This window comes from Hypanus sabinus, chromosome 26 (genome assembly GCF_030144855.1).
Source record: "Hypanus sabinus isolate sHypSab1 chromosome 26, sHypSab1.hap1, whole genome shotgun sequence".
In the NCBI taxonomy this organism is placed as follows: Eukaryota; Metazoa; Chordata; class Chondrichthyes; order Myliobatiformes; family Dasyatidae; genus Hypanus; species Hypanus sabinus.
Genome location: NC_082731.1, coordinates 16593732 through 16612926, shown reverse-complemented (window position 1 = coordinate 16612926; position 19195 = coordinate 16593732). Strand labels below are relative to the sequence as shown.

The following is a 19195-nucleotide window of genomic DNA, read 5'->3' as shown; positions in this document are numbered from 1 at the left end:
AGCGTTTCTGTTCCGTTGACGGAAGACGATCACGATTGAAAATTAAGCGGAAATAATAAAGTGATCGGAAAGAGGTGAAATGTCATCGGTCACTGGAAAAGCGTTAGGCTACAGTCGGTCAATGATCGGAACAATTTTAAAGGATAAAGTGAGAATAATGGAGCATGTGCGGGCCCTGTCCCGATGAAAGCTACAATTATTACTAAGCAACACAGTGGTTTAATTATTGAAATACATACATTTCTTAAGTGTTTTGTATGCATAGAAAGGTAAAATATATACTATATACTAAGACAAACGTTTGACTAACTGACGCTAAATAATACCGGATGTCCCTGTTCCGACTTGCGTACAAATCCGACTGAAAGACAGACTCAGGAACGGAACTCGTTCATAACCCGGGGACTGCCTGGACTTTAAATCATCTCTAGATTACTTATAATACCTAATACAATGTAAATGCTATGTAAATAGTTGTTATACTGCATTGTTCAGGGAATAATGACAAGGACAAAAAGTCTGACATGCTTAAACAACAAGTGCTGGAGAGAGAACTTCTGGGTTTTCCCAATCCGAGGTTGGTTGAATCCGCGGATAAGGAGGGCCGACTGTATTCTGTCTTCAGGACCTCCTCCTTTTTCCTACCAACGGTACATTATTGGTACCGACAAGTACCCTGACTTCTGCCTGACCCCTCAAGGGCACTGTGGACCCGATCTGAGGAATCCCTGACCCTGGCACCTGGGAGGCAACATACCATCTGGGTGTCTCCCATCAATTTTCCAGAATGGAATCCTCTGTCACAAATGCTCTCGTCTTCTCCTCCCTTCCCTTCTGAGCTTCGGAGCCAGACTCAGTTGCTGCAGCTTTCCCCCTGTAGGTCTCCCCTCCCAAAGGTATTATCCCGAGTGGGAGACCGTTTCGTTGAGAGGGTGCTCTGTACTGGCTGCCTATTCCCTCTTCCTCTCCCATCAGGCGAATACCTCCTGCAACGCAAGGGTGTTTGCCTCCCTGTGGCTCCCGTGTTGTCGAGCTGCAGCTCCAGCTCCTTAGCGTGGCCTCCGAGAAGCTGTGACTCAGTGACCTCCGCGAGGCTGCAGTTCTCGGGGAAGAACTCCCACATCGCACAAAAAGAACGCACCGCTAACCCTGGACCCGTTCTCGTTGCACTAGCCACCTGCTAGCAGAGAAAGAGGAAAAAGTACATGTTTGGAGCCTCTGCGTGTTCTCACTCATGCTGTTGTCAAAGCCCGACCCTCCGACAATGGCCTCGCTTCACTTGATTGGCCTTTTCTGAGTGCCTACTGCAGCCGGCTGCAAAGTCCCAAAAGTTCCTGACCTCATTACAAGCCTCGTGATGATTGTAGCCCAACTCAATGGGCTGAACGGCCTAGCGCTGCTGCTGCCAAGCGTTCTGATCTCCCTTATCAACCTCCGCCGCTCCTCGCAGCCCGGAGATTTCCCCGTGGTATCTACGTCGCTGGGCGGAAGACCTCAGCAATGACTCACATTGAGCCCCCGCAGCTCGGCACTCAGCCGAGCCCGTCCTACACGAGCCCCCACGGGCAGGGTCCCGTGTCGCCAATATCACCCCGCAGATCCTGTTTGGCCTGCTCGACGCCAGAAACGACACCTTCATTTTCATTTCCCTTTGGAGCTACTGCCACATCTCCTTTAGCAACGTCAACCCTGACGGGATTCTCTGACAGGTTTTCTGAGTGCCTCTGAGTTGTGTCCCTTTTTGCTGCCTGAGCTACTGTTTTCCCTGTATCCACAACAGCTGTGGTCCCCTTGGAGTTGGGGTCCAAGAGGTGCTGGATCACAGAGTGAACAGTACACGCCTTTCGTTACACAATGTCCATTCAACCTACTCTAAGGTCAATGTAACTATTCCTTTCTCCATAGCCCTCCTTTCTTTTGTCATCCATGTGCCTAATCAAGAGCCTCCTCAAAGCCTTTGACTCAAGACTCAAGGTTGAAGATTGTTCATGTCATTTCTGGTATACAAGTGTAAGGGGGAATGAAATAAATGTTTCTCTGGATCGGGCTATGGATATGTTCCACAGATGCGGATAAAGAGTGCAATATTAATAAAAACAATAAAGACATAAGATATAATGTTTGTATGTATATGAGTGATGCAAGCAACAGGAGGGTCTACATGAGATGACTGAGTGGAAATGATAAAGTAGTGGATGGGGAGGATGTGGATTGGCCTCACTGCTTGGGGAAAAGAACTGTTTTTGAGTCTGGTGGTCTTGGTGTGGATGCTACGTAGCCTCCTCCCTGATGGGAGTGGGACAAACAGTCCACGAGCTGGATGGGTGGGATCTCTCATGGTGATGTTGGCTGTTTTCTGACACCCTACTGTGCATGTGCCCTTGACAGGGGGTAGGCTGGTGCCAGCGATGCACTGGGTGGTTTTGAGTACCCGTTGTAAAAGTCTCTGGTCCGCTGCTGTGCCGTTTCTTTACCATGCAGTGATGCAACATATGGGATGTTCTCTACCGCACCTCTGAGTATTGATGTAAATAGTCCAGCTCCCTTTATAAAGTAAAGGCACTGGTGACTGTGTAGGATGTGTTCTGGGTCCATGGGAGATTGTGTGGATGGGCCCTCCCAGGAGTTTGAAACCGCTCGCGGTTTCCGCTGATGTAAAGAGGGGTGCGGGTTCTCTTGAAGTTAATAAACATCTCCTTTGTCTTGCTGGCATCGAGGAAGAGGTTACTTGCCTGGCACCCAGCCTTGAGCTCTTCCACCTCCTCATTGTTGGTAAAGAGCCAACGTGATTATTTGGCCGTTGTGTGTGAGCAAACGCAGGGCCCAGGAGGGCACCAGTGATGGGAAGGGCGGGGTGGTTGTGCATTCTGAACACTGGAGGTCTGTTCATTTGGAAGCAACACCCAGTTAGTCGCACAACGGTGTACTTAGACCATGGAGCAGGAGTTTGTTCGCTGATGTCTGTGGGACAACAGTGTTGAATGCCGAACTGAAATTCAGGGGGATAAAACACAGGTGTCTGGTGCATGACTGTTGATATGGCATCTGTCAGGGAGCGGTATGTGCCTCTGGCGCCGCCCATGCCCGTGTGTTCCTCATACCCACCATTCACAGTGTGAAATACCTACGTCGCTGACGTCCCCTCCCCATACTTTACCCCAATCACCCTCTCATGTTAACCATTCACCACCCTCCCCTGGGAAAAGGTGCTGATTGTTCACTCGATACACACCTCTTTCCCTGACACTAAGTAAAATATATTCCTTGAAAGGTAACTTGTTTAAGATAGATAGCAGCGAGTCATATCCTTTGTCTGGTTATCTTTAGTTGTCACCTCCCATCCTCATTCGTACCAAAGAGAAAAGCCTCACCTCACTCATCCTTTCCTCAGATATACGGCATTCTGACATCCCGGCACACTTTGGTAGTGAAAACGTGCTCAGTGGCCACTATTATTTATCTGCTATGATGACACGGCCGCTGAGTGTACATGCGTGGTCTTCTGCTGCTGTAGCCTGTGCATTTTAAGGTCCGAGCGTTCAGCGATGGCCTGCGTGCTGCACTGCTGTACAGGTGCTTATTGATGTTCCTATCAGCTTGAACCAGTCTGGCCTCTCTCCTCTGATCGTTTTCGCCCACAGACCTGCTGCTCACTGGGTGTTTCTGTGTTTGTTTCTCAGATCCTCGATGCACACTATCTGGCACAAACTACCATTCCACCGTCAAACCCACTTAGATCACACTGCTGGTGTTCGGGCTGAACCTCTTGACCGTGTCTGCATGCTTTCATGCATCGAGTTGCTGTCTTGTGATTGGTTGATCAGATCTTTGCATTGACGGGCATGCTACCTAGTATAAGGTGGCCACTGAGTGCATTTCCACAAGTGGGATTTGATGTTGGGAGAAATGCGAATTTGAAATGTACTGTAACGTCAATGAATATTTGTAACCAAGAAATTAAGGGTTATGGTGCAGGTAATAGGATCACTTGATGTTCTCCTAAGGGGTCATTCTCTTAATTGAGAACACCTATGCCTGACTTTGTTGAATGTGAGGAAGCTGATTTATAGGCAGCCACCACACCATCCTTAACAGTGATTCTTGTCTGAAATACAGGAGGCTGGAAAATGAAAAACTGTGCTCTGAACGTTATGAAGACCAGGTTAGGAATCCACCTCAGCTTTAATTATACCCACAGACCTCAGTTCTCAGGATCCAGTGAAGATTGAGTATCAAATATTTCCTCAAATGGACAGAGACAAAAAAACAGGGGAGCAAGAACAGTGAGGGGCCACGTGGGCTTGGTGGATTCAGGAACAGTTATTACCCCTCAACCATCAAGCTCTTGAACCAGAGGGAATAACATCACTCACCCCAACACTGACCCAATTCCACAGCCTTCAAGGACTTAACAACCCATGTTCCTGATATTTTTTGTTGATTTATTTATTATTAATACTTCTGTTTGTATTTGCAAAGATTGTTGTCTTTTGCATGTCAGTTGTTTGTCTTTGTTGTGGGTTTTCATTGATTCAATTGTGTTTCTTTGTATTTTACTGTGAATGTCTGGAAGAAACTTCATCTCGGGGTAGTATAGAGTGGCATTCATCTATTTTGATCATTCATTTACTTTGAACAGTGAACTTCCAACCTAAAGGCACTATTTGCACATTGAATCCTTTTAGGTGGGTTCACATGTCAGCCATATATAAATTCGGGAAACTGATGGAAAAAAATGATGGTAAAGTGTTGCTGGAAAGGGTTAAGTTAGGTTATATGCTTCGAGTCTGTTATGAGGAAGCAGGTTTGGTTATTCAGAGAGAAGACACTGATTATGAAAAAGCACATCAGCCATTTATTTTCAGGTAACCTGTAAATAAATGTGTTGGCGCGTGGCCTAGTGGATAAGACATCAGACTAGTAACCTGAAGGTCACTGGTTCGAGCCTCAGCTGAGGCAGCGGTTTTGTGTCCTCGAGCAAGGTACTTAACCACACATTGCTCTGCTTGGGTCCTAGTCCCCTTCCCTTGGACAACATCGGTGGCGTGGAGAGGGGAAGGCCTGCAGCTTGGGCAACTGCTGGTCTCCCATACAACCCTGCCCAGGCCTGCACCTTGGAAACTCCAGGCCGACGGATGCCACCACCATAACCTGTAAAAGTTGGACCAAACAGCTAAGTCACCCTAAGTGACAGAAACGGCGACACTAAACATTCAGTGACACTTCAAACTCAACGGGTACCTCATTAAGTCTCCCCAAGTTACACAACTACAGAACTGAACATTCAACAGGCACTTAACCCTCCTATATCTGCAACATACTTTCCCAATGATTCTTCAACTCTGGAGAGAAACGAAAGCCAGCCAGTCTGTCAGTCGTGGTGTATGAAACCAGACACCGGTGCCAATGGGGGGGGGGGGGGGCACGGCAACCAATGGCAAGAGTATCCGCTGAATGGGTCAATCATGAACCATCATGTCGGAAGCGGCTTTTGCACGCTAACTCTTCACCTTACAGATTCTATGTGCCTCCCCCCGAGACGTCTTCAGTATCAGAAGTTGGGTCAAGAGCAGTTGTTTGCGGGGTGGGGGGGGGAAGTGGTGCGACAGATACGGTGGAGAATATGATTGTGGTAATTGTAGAGCAAGCTTTAGTCCAAAATGGAGCAATTGTGGAGGGGAAGGTAGCTCTGCTTAAGCAGGGTGTCCTGTACATTTACAAAAATGCCGTGGAGGTGCAACAAGGTTGTGTAGAAATGACATATCATTCCCATACTTCGAAAAGCACAGAGGACTGTGTCAATTGTGTCAATAATAATGTCCAGATAAATTAAAGTCAGTGTGTAAAATGTGTGATGGTATAACAAAGGATTCTCTGAATGTTGATTAACTAAAATTTGTTACTTTCATGTTAGATGTGGCGACAAACAGCACAAGCTAAAAGTAGGACAGAAAATTGTTAAATTTATATTAAAAACTTCTGAAAGCATCTAGACATAGAAGACTCAACTCTAGAAGTTATGATGCTTTATAAGGAGGAGTAAATAAGGTTCAGACATCAAAGGAGGGTTGTTAATGTTTTAAAATTTTCTTATGTTTTACAATGGAATGCTAGGAATTTGTCAGCTCGTGGCCAGAGAAGTGTTAATGTTTTTTCCATTTTTTTCTTTATTGAAATGCTAAAATATTCTTAGCTAATGGTCAGAGGATTTTAGTGCTATGTTATAGTCCATAAAATGCTATTCCTTTTTCTCAGTTCCTTTGTCTCCACCATATCTGTTCCCAGGTCATCAGATGTCCTCCTTCAAGGAATGGGGCTTCCCTTCCTCCAGTTCACCCGCATCCCGTCCATTTCCCGAATGCCCGCACTTATCCCATCCTCCTGCCTTTACAGAGATAGAGTTCCTCATGTCCTCACCTACCACCCATCAGCCTCCGCACCCAACACATCATTCTCTGCGTCGTCTCCGAAGGGATCCTGCTGCTGAAAACTCTCCGCCCTTTCCGCTTTCTGCAGGGATCGCTCCCTCCACGACTCCCTTGTCCATTCGTCTCTCCCGGCACTTGCCCCTGAAAGGGGCCCGAGTGCTACATCTGCCTTTTCACCTGCTCCCTCACCTCATTTCAGGTCTCCAAACAGTCCTTCCAGGCGAGGCAACACTTCACCTGCTGGGGCCGTCTGTTGTGTCTGGTGCTCCCGAAGCGGCCTCCTCTCGAGTGGTAGGAACCGCCGTGAACTGGGGGAATCGTTTCATCAAGCAGTTCCACTCCGTCCACCAAAAACCAGACATTTTAATTCTGATTCCCATTCCCGTTCCAACATGTTGGTCCGTGGCCTCCTCTTGTGCCGAGATGAGGCCACCCTCAGGGTGGAGGAGCAACACCTCATATTCTGTCTGGGTGCCCTCCAACCTGGATGCATGAGTATCGATTTCTCCGTCCAGTGAAAATAAATTTTCCTCCCACCCCTAGTCTTCTATTTCCCACTCTGGTCTTTCACCTTTCCTTACCTGGCTATAACACCCATATAACATATAACAATCACAGCATGGAAACAGGCCATGTTGGCCCTCCTAGTCCGTGCCGAACTCTTAATCTCACCTAGTCCCACCTACCCGCACTCAGCCATAACCCTCCACTCCTTTCCTGTCTATATACCTATCCAATTTTACCTTAAATGACACAACTGAACTGGCCTCTACTACTTCTACAGGAAGCTCATTCCACACAGCTATCACTCTCTGAGTAAAGAAATACCCCCTCGTGTTTCCCTTAAACTTCTTCCCCCTAACTCTCAAATCATGTCCTCTCCTTTGAATCTCCCCGACTCTCAATGGAAACAGCCTATTCCCGTCAACTCTATCTATCCCCCTCAAAATTTTAAATACCTCGATCAAATCCCCCTCAACCTTCTACGCTCCAATGAATAGAGACCTAACTTGTTCAACCTTTCTCTGTAACTTAAGTGCTGAAACCCAGGTAACATCCTAGTAAATCGTCTCTGCACTCTCTCTAATTTATTGATATCTTTCCTATAATTCGGTGACCAAAACTGCACACAATATTCTAAATTTGGCCTTACCAATGCCTTGTACAATTTTAACATTACATCTCAACTTCTGTACTTAATGCTCTGATTTGTAAAGGCCAGCGTTCCAAAAGCCTTCTTCACCACCCTATCTACATGAGACTCCACCTTCAGGGAACTATGCACTGTTATTCCCAGATCTCTCTGTTCCTCTGCATTCCTCAATGCCCTACCATTTACCCTGTATGTTCTCTTGGGTCTCGTCCTCCTTCCCTTTTTCCCACGGTCCACTCTCCTCTCCCATCGGATTCCTTCATCTCCAGCCCTTTACCTTTCCTACCCATCCTTCCTCTCCTTACCCCCCCCCCCCTGCTCTCCTCTGACATCTTCCCCCTTCCTTTCCAGTGCTGAAGAAGGTCTCGGCTGTTCAGTGACTTCCACAGATGCTGCCCGACCGACCCGCTGAGTTCCCCCGGGGCTGCAGCGGCAGAGGTGGTGGGAGACTGCAGGAAGAAAAGTGCTCACTAGGTGGCGGTAAACACCGCAGGCCGAGGGGGGAGGCGAGAGCGGGCCGACTGCGCAGGCGCGCGTTGGACGTGACGTCGCCGGCACGTGACCGCGACAGGAAGCTGCCCCCGGCGGGGTCCACGGGTTTACCCGGGTCCGGGGCAGGTCACGCCCCGGGGGAGGGAGAGGGGGAGGGGGGTAAACAGCCCGTGCGAGCTGCGGTCACTGCCTTCCCCGCCGACCCGGGAACAGCCCCGCGACAGTGACCGCAGCTGCTGGACGGGGAACTTTGCAAGTCCGGACCGGGGTAGATGCGCTGTTGCCCAGTTTAAAGGTAAGAGAGCTTCTCCTCTCCGGAGCTCGGGTCTTTGCCACGTCGGGTTGCTGTGACCTGACTCCGCTGCGATAAGCTTCGCTCTGGAGACGCAGATGCACAAATTGAAATTGGGACTTGGTCTCCAGACGCGGCCCATCCTATTGGTTTCACTTGGGCCACTCTCGCCACTTACTGACCCTTCTGGTGAGCAGGTTGCTGGAGACAGAACGATGTTGACGCTTTGAGATGTGGGCCAGAGCTGTTGCCGAGCTCGGCTGCAGCTCTGCCTCACAGTTCGTAATATGTCTGGGGTTTGATTTCTCTCTCTGCCTGGCTTGACTCATCTCAGGAACGGGCAGATCAGTAAACTACGGGTGATGCAGAATCTGCCAGATGTTCCGCAGATGCTGGGAATCCAGAGCGAAGCACACATGCTGGAGGAATTCAGCAGATCAGGCAGTAAACAAAATAGAGGAGAATACAGAGGAGATTTACTAGAATGTTACATGGGTTTCAGCACCTAAGTTACAGAGAAAGGTTGAACAAGTTAGGTCTTTATTCTTTCGAGCGTAGAAGGTTGAGGGGGGACTGGATAGAGGTATTTAAAATTATGAGGGGGATAGATAGAGTTGACGTGGATAGGCTTTTTCCATTGAGAGTAGGGGAGATTCAAACAAGAGGACATGAGTTGAGAGTCAGGGGGTAAAAGCTTAGGGGTAACAAGAGGGGGAACTTCTTTACTCAGAGAGTGGTAGCTGTGTGGAACGAGCTTCCAGTAGAAGTGGTAGAGGCAGGTTCGATATTGTCATTTAAAAAAAAAATTGGTTAGGTATATGGACAGGAAAGGAATGGAGGGTTATGGGCTGAGTGCGGGCCAGTGGGACTAGGTGAGAGTAAGCGTTCGGCACGGACTAGAAGGGCCGAGATGGACTGTTTCCGTGCTGTAATTGTTATGTGGTGATAGTATGTGTGCGGGGAATAAACTGACCACATTTCGCCCAGAGCTGGATAAGTTCAGCAGGCTAGGCAGCATCTGTGGAAAGGGAATGTATCAGTTTAGAGACTCCCTGTTATTATCTGATTGTTTGAAAATTCATAACTTACTGATCAGAGTTCGTATGGTGTCATCAAAGAGAAATTCACTGGCGCCCGATTGAAAGGGGAGATGGGAAGGAGATCTTCTCCCCAAACCTTAGCAACATCGTACACGATGAACTGATTCCAATGCAGTAAGCACTTCAGCTTTGGTCCGCTGACGGAGTCAGGAGACTCAGATGAGATAATTGGGATTGGGATGTGGGATGGGTCTCCAGACACTGTCTATGGACAAATCTTTGTAGGTAATGTTTATAGTCTGAAAAGGGACCAAGTAATGGACTGTGGCTAACTCCCAGTCAAGAAAAAATGTCTTCTATCCTGAAAATAATTTACCCATGCAGGGGGTCGTTTTGACTTCTGGATTTTGTTCAGCATCCTCTAGTCCTGGGTTCTTCTGCTCCTGGACATATTCTAGTCTTCCTAGGTGTAGAATGATATTGAACACCTGCATCAAATAACAATTGGACGATCTCCAATCAGTGACTCCAAATCAGCTAATCCTCACACTTGGTGGCATTATAATCGCTAAATGTGTGGATGATACAAAGGCAGAGGGTCAGGTAGTGTTGTGGAAGCAACACCCCTGCGCAGCAGGATTCGGACAGATGAGAACGGACAAAGAAGAGGCAGACAGAACACAGTGCAGGGAAGTGTGTGGTCACGCACACTGGTAGAAGGAGTAACAATGTAGACTGTCTTCTAAATTGGGAGAAAATTCAGAAATCAGAGGTGACAGGGGAATCTTCTTGTAGGATTTTTGAGTTGGTGGTAAGGAAGGAAAATGCAATGCTTGTATTTGTTGTGACAGGACGAGAGTATAAAAGCAAGGATTTAATACTGGGGCTTATAAGCTCATGGTTGGTCAGACTGCACTTTTGGGACCCTTATCGAGGAAAGGATGTGCTGGTGATCGCATTGAGCCCTGTCAAATATTGAAATGAATGGGCGTGGAGAGGATGTTTCCTGTAGCGGTGGAGTGCAGGACCAGAGGACACAGCCTCAGAACAGAACGTCCATTTAGAACAGAGATGTGACGGAAGTTCTTTTGCCAGAGGGTGGAGAATCTATGGGGTTCATTGGACAGGTGGCTGTGGAGGCCAAATCATTGGTTGATAGGTTCTTGGTTAGTAAGGGGGTCAAAGGTTACAGGCAGAAGCCGGGAGAATGGAGCTAAGAAGGGATAATAATCAGTTATGATGGGATGGTGGAGCACACTTGATGGGTTTAAATTTGCTCTGATGTCTTTTGGTGGCATGGATACATAGAAGGAAAGGAGAGTGCAGGAGATCTGCAGAAAGAGGAGATGTTTGGAATTTTACTACCCCTTTCCCCAGTGAAAGACAGAAACAAGTGGGTTTCAGGAACAGGAAGGGGCCGATAACTCTACTGTTTTTTTTTATAGACCACCCAATAGTAACAAGGACTTCAGGGAGCAGGTGCGGAGACAGATTCTGGAAAGGTGTAATAATAACAGGGCTGTCGTGGTGGGGGCTTTTAATTTCCCAAATATTGATCGGCATGTCCCTAGAGTGAGGAGTTTAGATGGGGTGGAATTTGTTAGGTGTGTTCAGGCAGATTTCCTGGCACAATAAGCCTACAAGAGGAGAGGCTGTACTTGATCTGGTATTGGGAAATGAACCTTGTCAGGTGTCAGGTCTCTCAGTGGGAGAGCACTTTGGAGATAGTGATCACAATTCTATCTCCTTTATTGGAGAGGGATAGGAACAGACAAGTTAGGAAAGCGTTTTATTGGAGTAAGGGGAAATTTGTGGCTATCAGGCAGGAACTTGGAAGCAAAAATTGGAAACAGATGTTCTCAGGGAAATGTAGCAAAGAAATGTGGCAAATGTTCAGGGGATATTTGCATGGAGTTCTGCACAGGTACGTTCCAATGAGACAGGGAAAAGGATGGTAGGGCAGGAACCATGGTGTACAAAGGCTGTTGTAAATCTAGTCAAGAAGAAAAGAAGAGCTTACGAAAGGTTCAAAAAACTTGGTAATGATAGAGATCTAGAAGATTATAAGGCTAGCAGGAAAGAGCTTTGGAAAGAAATTAGGAGAGCTATAAGAGGCCACAAGAAGGTCTTGGTGGACAGGATTAAGGAAAACCCCAAGGCATTCTACAAGTATGTGAAGAGCAAGAGGATAAGAAGGGAGAGAATAGGACCAATCAAGTGTGACAGTGGAAAAGTGTGTATGGAACTGGAGGAAACAGCAGAGCTACTTAATGAATACTTTGCTTCAGTATTCACTATGGAAAAAGGACCTTGGAAATTGTAAGGAAGACTTACAGCGGACTGAAAAGTTTGAGCTTGTAAATATTAAGAAAGAGGATGTGCTGGAGCTTTTGGAAAGCATCAAGTTGGATAAGTCTCTGGGGCCAGATGAGATGCCTCCCGAGCTACCTTGAGAGGTGAGGGAGGAGAATGCTAAGCCTCTGGCAATGATCTTTGCATTATCAATAGGGTCAGGAGAGGTTCCGGAGGATTGGAGGGTTGCAGATGTTCCTTTATTCAAAAAAGGGAGTAGGAATAGCCCAGGAAATTATAGGCCAGTGAGTCTCACTTCAGTGGTTGGTAAGTTGATGGAGAAGATCCTGAGATGCAGGATTTATGAACATTTGGAGAGGTATAATATGATTAGGAACAGTCAGCATGGCTTTGTCAAGGGCAGGTCATGCCTTATGAGTCTGATTGAATTTTTTGAGGATGTGACTAAACACACTGATAAAGGTAGAGCAGTAGATGTAGTGTATATCGATTTCAGCAAGACATTTAACAAGGTACCCCATGCAGGGCTTATTGAGAAAGTAAGGAGTCATGGGATCCAAGGGGATATTGCTTTGTGGATCCAGAACTGGCTTGCCCACAGAAGGCAAAGAGTGGTTGTGGATGGGTCTTATTCTGCATGGAGGTCGGTGACCAGTGGTGTGCCTCAGGGATCTGTTCTGGGACCCATATTCTTAGTGATTTTTATAAATGACCTGGATGAGGAAGTGGAGGGATGGGTTTGTAAGTTTGCTGATGACACAAAGGTTGGAGGTGTTGTGGATAATGTGGAGGGCTGTCAGAGGTTACAGCGGGACATTGATAGGATGCAAAACTGGGCTGAGAAGTGGCAGATGGAGTTCAACCCAGATAAGTGTGTGGTGGTTCATTTTGGTAGGTCAAATATGATGGCAGAATATAGTATTAATGGTAAGACTCTTGGCAGTGTGGAGGATCAGAGGGATCTTGGGGTCCGAGTCCATAGGACACTCAAAGCTGCTGTCCAGGTTGACTCAATGTTTAAGAAGGCATACAGTGCATTGGCCTTCATGAATCATGGGATTGAGTTTCTGAGCCGAGAGGTAATGTTGCAGCTATATAGGACCCTGGTCAGACCCCACTTGGAGTACTGTGCTCAGTTCTGGTCGCCTCACTACAGGAAGGATGTGGAAACCATAGAAAGGGTGCAGAGGAGATTTACAAGGATGTTGCCTGGATTGGGGAGCATGCCTTATGAGAACAGGTTGAGTGAACTCAGCCTTTTCTCCTTGGAGTGATGGGGGATGAGAGGTGACCTGATAGAGGTGTACAAGATGATGAGAGGCATTGATCGTGTGGATAGTCAGAGGTTTTTCCCCAGGGCTGAAATGGCTAGCATGAGAGGACACAGATTTAAGGTGCTTGGAAATAGGTACAGAGGAGATGTCAGGGGTAAGTTTTTTACTCAGAGAGTGGTGAGTGTGTGGAATGGGCTGCCGGTGGAGGTGGATACAATAGGGTCTTTTAAGAGACTCCTGGATAGGTACATGGAGCTCAGAAAAATAGAGGGCTATGGGTAACCCTGGGTAATTTCTATGTTAAGGACATGTTCGGCACAGCTTTGTGGGCCAAAGGGCCCGTAGTGTGCTGTAGGTTTTCTCTGTTTCAGTAGAGGAACAGATGAGGGAGGGGCAGGTCAGGGAAAGGAACGAGGCAGGAAAGGGTCCATTCTTGTCGAGATGGGAGGAAAAGCAGCCCAGAGGCCTGCAGCATTCCCAGGTGGAAAGTGACTGCTTGTGTTTAGTGTTATTGTAACAGCTGACTATGGAGACGAAAATAATCTCCGCTGAAATCCTGGCCTGGGCCTATTGATGATTGTTGTAAATTCTCTTTGCAGGGTAGAAGAAGCAGTGAATTTGTTTATGGGAATCTCAAAAGCAGCATCAGTGAATTCACACTGGCGAGGAGCTGTCCACTTTCTGAGGCAGAGACAGAGCCCAGACCATCTTCCTTCAGTCCTCCTGCTTGCGGATACATCAGTGAGAGGAGCTCATTCATCTGTCAACGTTTGCGCAGGGATTGTCTCCATTATCCAGCCTGATGACACACCAGACCGGGGAGAGGCCGTTCGTCTGCTCCACGTGTGGGAAGAGATTCAATCAGTCGACCAATCTGCAGGCACACCAGCGAGTTCACACTGGCGAGAGGCCGTTCACCTGCTCGATGTGTGGGAAGGGGTTCACTCAGTTATCCAGCCTGGTGAATCACCAGCGGGTTCACACCGGGGAGCGGCCATTCATCTGCTCCGAGTGCGGGAAGAGATTCACTCAGCTGTCCCACTTGCGGGCGCACCAGCGAGTTCACACCGGGGAGAGACCGTTCACCTGCGCTGAGTGCGGGAAGAGATTCAGTCAGTCGTCCAATTTGCGGGCACACCAGCGCGTTCACACTGGGGAGAAACCGTTTGCCTGCTCGACGTGCGGGAAGGAATACGCTCAGTTAACCGGACTGATGATGCACCAGCGAGTCCACACCGGGGAGAGGCCGTTCATCTGCTCCGAGTGCGGACTGCGATTCACTCGGTCGTCCCAATTGAAGGGGCACCAGCGAGTTCACACCGGGGAGAAACCGTTCACCTGCGCGACCTGCGGGAAGGGGTTTGCTTGGTCAAACAACCTGGTGATACACACGCGGATTCACACCGGGGAGAGGCCGTTCACCTGCTCTGACTGTGGGAAGGGATTCACTAGATCAAACGAGCTGGTCATTCACCAGCGGGTTCACACCGGGGAGAGGCCGTTCATCTGCTCGACGTGCGGGCGGGGGTTCACCCATTCATCCATATTGCGGGCGCACCAGCGAATCCACACCGGCGAGCGGCCATTCCCCTGCTCGACGTGCGGGAAGCGATTCCGTCAGTCCACTGACCTGCTGAACCACCAGCGCATTCATGCTGCGGAGGAAGACTGACCACTGCTCCCGAAATGCAACACAAGTTCGCAAGAGTTGCAGGACGTCGGTTTCCACCGATGCTGCCGATCACACCCCAGGGCTGAGCCCCGTTCGTTGGGAACACTGCGATACGATTGGATATTCTGGATCTGTGATTGAAATAAAACAGTTCTGTTCGAAACGGTTTATCCAAGGCCCTTACTGTCTCTGCATTGCGCACAGTGAATGGTAGAGAGGCCGTTCAGCCCATCTGCTGCCTTGCTGTGTTTCTGCTCCACACCAGTGCCCTTCCATCTCAGCCAGTGTGATTAAAATATTCAATGAGTCGTGCAAACTTCTCAAGGGCGGTGTCCATTCAGAAATCCGATAACAGAGTGGACGAAGCTGACTCTAAAGGGTTAAGTGTGTGTCTTAAGGCTCCTGTATCACCTCCTTGATGGAGTCCACATCAGTTCCCTGATATTATTGACACTTGAGTGCAAAGTTGTTGCAACACCACTCATTCAGCTGATCTACCTCACCCCTGTAAGTCGCCTCATGACATCTCCCAGCAATAGTTATGTCACTGGCAGTTTTAAAGATGATGTTCGAGCAGTGCCTAGCTACACAGTCACGGTCAAAGTAATAGAGAAATGAGGCAAAGGACTTGGCCCTTTGACTCGGAGTCCACAGTGATCATCACTCATTTACCCCAATGTTACGTTAATGCGTCTTACGTTCTCTTCTCATTTGCATTAAGCACACTCCCCTTCACCCCGCGATCTTACACCTGGATAGGGGGAGTAATTTACAGTGACGATTGGCCTTTGGGATAGGAGGAGCCGCGTGCAGTCTCAGGGAGATTGGGCAAACTCAGAAGGGGAGTGAGGGTTTCCTATCCCTGGCAGGTGATCGTGAAAATTCTTACGTTGTGGCAGCCGGAGATTACAGTGTTTAATGAACACTATAATAAGAGATGTGATTAAAATATTCAATGAGTCGTGCAAAAAGAGAGCAAAACATCTCAAGGCCGTGTCCATTCAGAAATCTGATAACAGAGTGGACGAAGCTGTCTCTAGGGCATAGGTGTCAAACTCAAGGCCCGCGAGATCATTTTAGATAGCTCTATTATTTTAATTATTAATGGCCCGGCGATATGAAGCCTATGATTGTAAGTTAATACCAATCATAAAAATAATGCTTGCTCAGCAGTCTTCTTCATAAGAAACGGAATTTGTGAAGTGAAACACTTTGTAGTTATAGCAGAGACTGAGACACATGAGAACAGGCTGAAAAAACGGAGGCAATGAAAGCTGTGTTCGCAAGCGCCCGACTGATCCGGCCCGCATGAAGCTGCATTTTGCCCAATCCGGCCCGTGACCTAAAATGAGTTTGACACCCCTGCACTAAAGGGTTAAGTGTGTGTCTTCAGGCTCCTGTACCACCTCCTTGGTGGAGTCCACAGCAGTTCCTGAGAGCAAGGTTGTTCCAGCACCACTCAACCAGCAGATCTATCAGACTCCTGTAAGCCACCTCGCGCCGTCTGAAATTCCCCCAGCGATAGTTATCGGCAGATTTCTGGATGCTGTTCGAGTGGTACGTAGCTACACGCTCATGGGTGTGGTGACAGTAGAGCAGCGGGCTAAGCAGAGGCGCACTCGATTATCGGCGAGGAGGAGACTTGAAGAAGTCAAGTGTAACACTTACCCAACAGGCTGGTATATGTCTGGGGAAAAGGAGATCCAGCCACACACCAACCCCACCTCCCGTGAATGCAGGTGCTGTGGGAATCAAGTTTATGCCGCGCACACACACCATATCAAACTCCCACCAGATACCGTTACGAAATACACTAAAGATTTAACTGAAACTAAAAGAGTACTATGCAATACAATATATATGAAAGAAAAGAAAAAGCAAAAGGCGCCAACTTATCAAAGTTCAGTCAGTTTAGTGCACATTGTTGGAGCTCAAACATCGAACCATTCGACCCCTCGTCACTTTCCTCCGACCTCCATGTCCTCGCACCTGGGGCCACCCCGGTGGTCGACCGAGCAGTGCAGCGCACGTCCATCTTCCTCGGCGACTCCTTCCCACCTCCCCCGAAAAAACCGCGAACCCCCCCCCCCAAGCTCCCAGCCTCACAAGACAAAATAACATTCCCCATTGGTTAACAAGTGAATACAATCCCCATATCAGCAAGTCCAAAGCTAAACGACTGCGAGAGAAAGCACGCATCATACACAGAAGCCTTCCTACTCTTAACAAAACAAAGAAGCCATTTTGATTAACATACACGGTACATTGTACCCAAGAATCTAGTTGCAGAGTTCCGCCAGAGGTCAGAATTGAACCTGGGACGTTTCCCCTACTAGCTCTCTGCTTATTCGGCCGCCTGTTTTGTCACCAGCAGCCCTCGCTGTGCTGCTGTTCCACATTACTCAAGTCCCTGGGTGAAGTGTGTTCCCTAAGATATCTGCGGGTCTTTCGGAAGATTCATGGCAGAATAAGGAGGTGGGGTTTGGTTGTTTTCTTCCCCTGATGGAGGGTCTGGGCTGAAAACGCCACCCATTTTCCCTCTCCATAGGTAGTGCCCGACCTGAGTTCCTCCAGCACTTTCTTTTTGTTTGTTCTTTTGCACGTTTCTCTGGATTTCCAGCACCTGCAAAATCTCGTGTTATTGGAATAAACAAATGCGGGGACACCAATGAGCTGGATAAATGATACTTGAAGCAACAGATAAATTGAGACGGTGATGTAGCAGGTGAAAGTCAAGTACAGGTATAATCTCCGGTCCATGTCAAGCAAGTGAGGCTGCGATTGATTAGTATATGATTAAAGGAATAATATTTATGAATCTTAACTAAACGGTTAGTAAAGAAAAGAAAGAAAAAAAAACACACCAGAAAGGGATGTTTATAATCAAACAGTCAAATGTGCACAAGTTGGAGCGAAACCCTTCCAAAAGTCATATTCACAGATCCTCGGCAGACTCTGGCCTGGCTCCATTGAATCACGGTCCCCCAACGGGATGAATCCTAAAACGGGTTCTCTCCAGCATCTTCTCTCTTCATCTGAGCTTGTGGTGGGGGCCAAAGACAATAGCTCCAGTCTTCATATCATTCACTTGTAGACCCCCTCTGCACATTGAACATTGGGGGTTGGTGATAGATCTGGGATAATGGAGTGAGCCAGAGATGTTGGAGAGGCAGAGATGAATGTCATTGGCAGAAATGTGAAGCCTGATGCACAGTGTCTCCTGCATGACACATCTTTCACAATGGCCTCCTCTACTGCCACGATGGAGGAACAGCACCTTGAATCACGTCAGAGTAGGCATGAACGTTGATACCTCTAACCTCTGGCAATTTCTCCCCCTCCCATTCTTTCCTTCCACCCTCCCTCGACAGCTTCAACTTCCAGTCTTTCAGTCACTGTGTCTGCTTCCAACCATCCCCACAGAAACACAGCCACACCTAGCTCCATCTGCCCACAATCCCTTCCTTATCTGGTCCCACATCAATATTTCCTCCCCCCCCCACCACTCCATCTCACCTGATCCTCACCTCCCATTTCAACTAGTTACACCTGCTCCTCACCTCCCATCTCACCTGGTTACACCTGCTCCTCACCTCTCATCTCACCTGTTTACACCTGCACAACCTCCCATCTCACCTGGTTACACCTGCTCCTCACCTCCCATCTCACCTATTTACACCTGCTCCTCACCTCCCATCTCACCTGGTTACACCTGCTCCTCACCTCCCTTCTCACCTGGTTACACCTGCTCCTCACCTCTCATCTCACCTGTTTACACCTGCGCAACCTCCCATCTCACCTGTTTACACCTGTGCAACCTCCCATCTCAACTAGTTACACCTGCTCCTCACCTCCCATCTCACCTGGTTACACCTGCTCCTCACCTCGCTTCTCACCTGGTTACACCTGCTCCTCACCTCTCATCTCACCTGTTTACACCTGCACAACCTCCCATCTCACCTGGTTACACCTGCACAACCCCCCATCTCACCTGGTTACACCTGCTCCTCACCTCCCATCTCACCTGGTTACACTTGCACAACCTCCCATCTCACCTGGTTACACCTGATCCTCACCTCCCATCTCACCTGTTTACACCTGCTCCTCACCTCCCATCTCACCTGTTTCCACCTGCGCAACCTCCCATCTCACCTGGTTACACCTGCTCCTCACCTCCCATCTCACCTGGTTACACTTGCACAACCTCCCATCTCACCTGGTTACACCTGCTCCTCACCTCTCATCTCACCTGTTTATTCCTGCGCAACCTCTCATCTCACCTGGTTACACCTGCACAACCTCCCATCTCACCTGGTTACACCTGCTCCTCACCTCCCATCTCACCTATTTACACCTGCTCCTCACCTCCCATCTCAGCTGGTTACACCTGCTCCTCACCTCCCATCTCACCTGGTTACACCTGCTCCTCACCTCTCATCTCACCTGTTTATTCCTGCGCAACCTCTCATCTCACCTGGTTACACCTGCACAACCTCCCATCTCACCTGTTTACACCTGCTCCTCACCTCCC

At 48.3% G+C, this 19195-nt stretch overlaps 1 protein-coding gene across 1 annotated transcript; it reads left to right on the top strand.

Moving 5' to 3' along the window:
- Window positions 1-8147: 8147 nt before the first annotated feature.
- LOC132381641 (gastrula zinc finger protein XlCGF57.1-like) lies at window positions 8148-14840 on the top strand. The gene is made up of 2 exons (XM_059951223.1): window positions 8148-8368; window positions 13592-14840. The coding sequence occupies exon 2, from the start codon at window positions 13795-13797 to the stop codon at window positions 14662-14664; it is 870 nt and encodes a 289-aa protein (XP_059807206.1). The 5' UTR covers window positions 8148-8368; window positions 13592-13794; the 3' UTR covers window positions 14665-14840.
- The last annotated feature ends 4355 nt before the right edge of the window (window positions 14841-19195 follow it).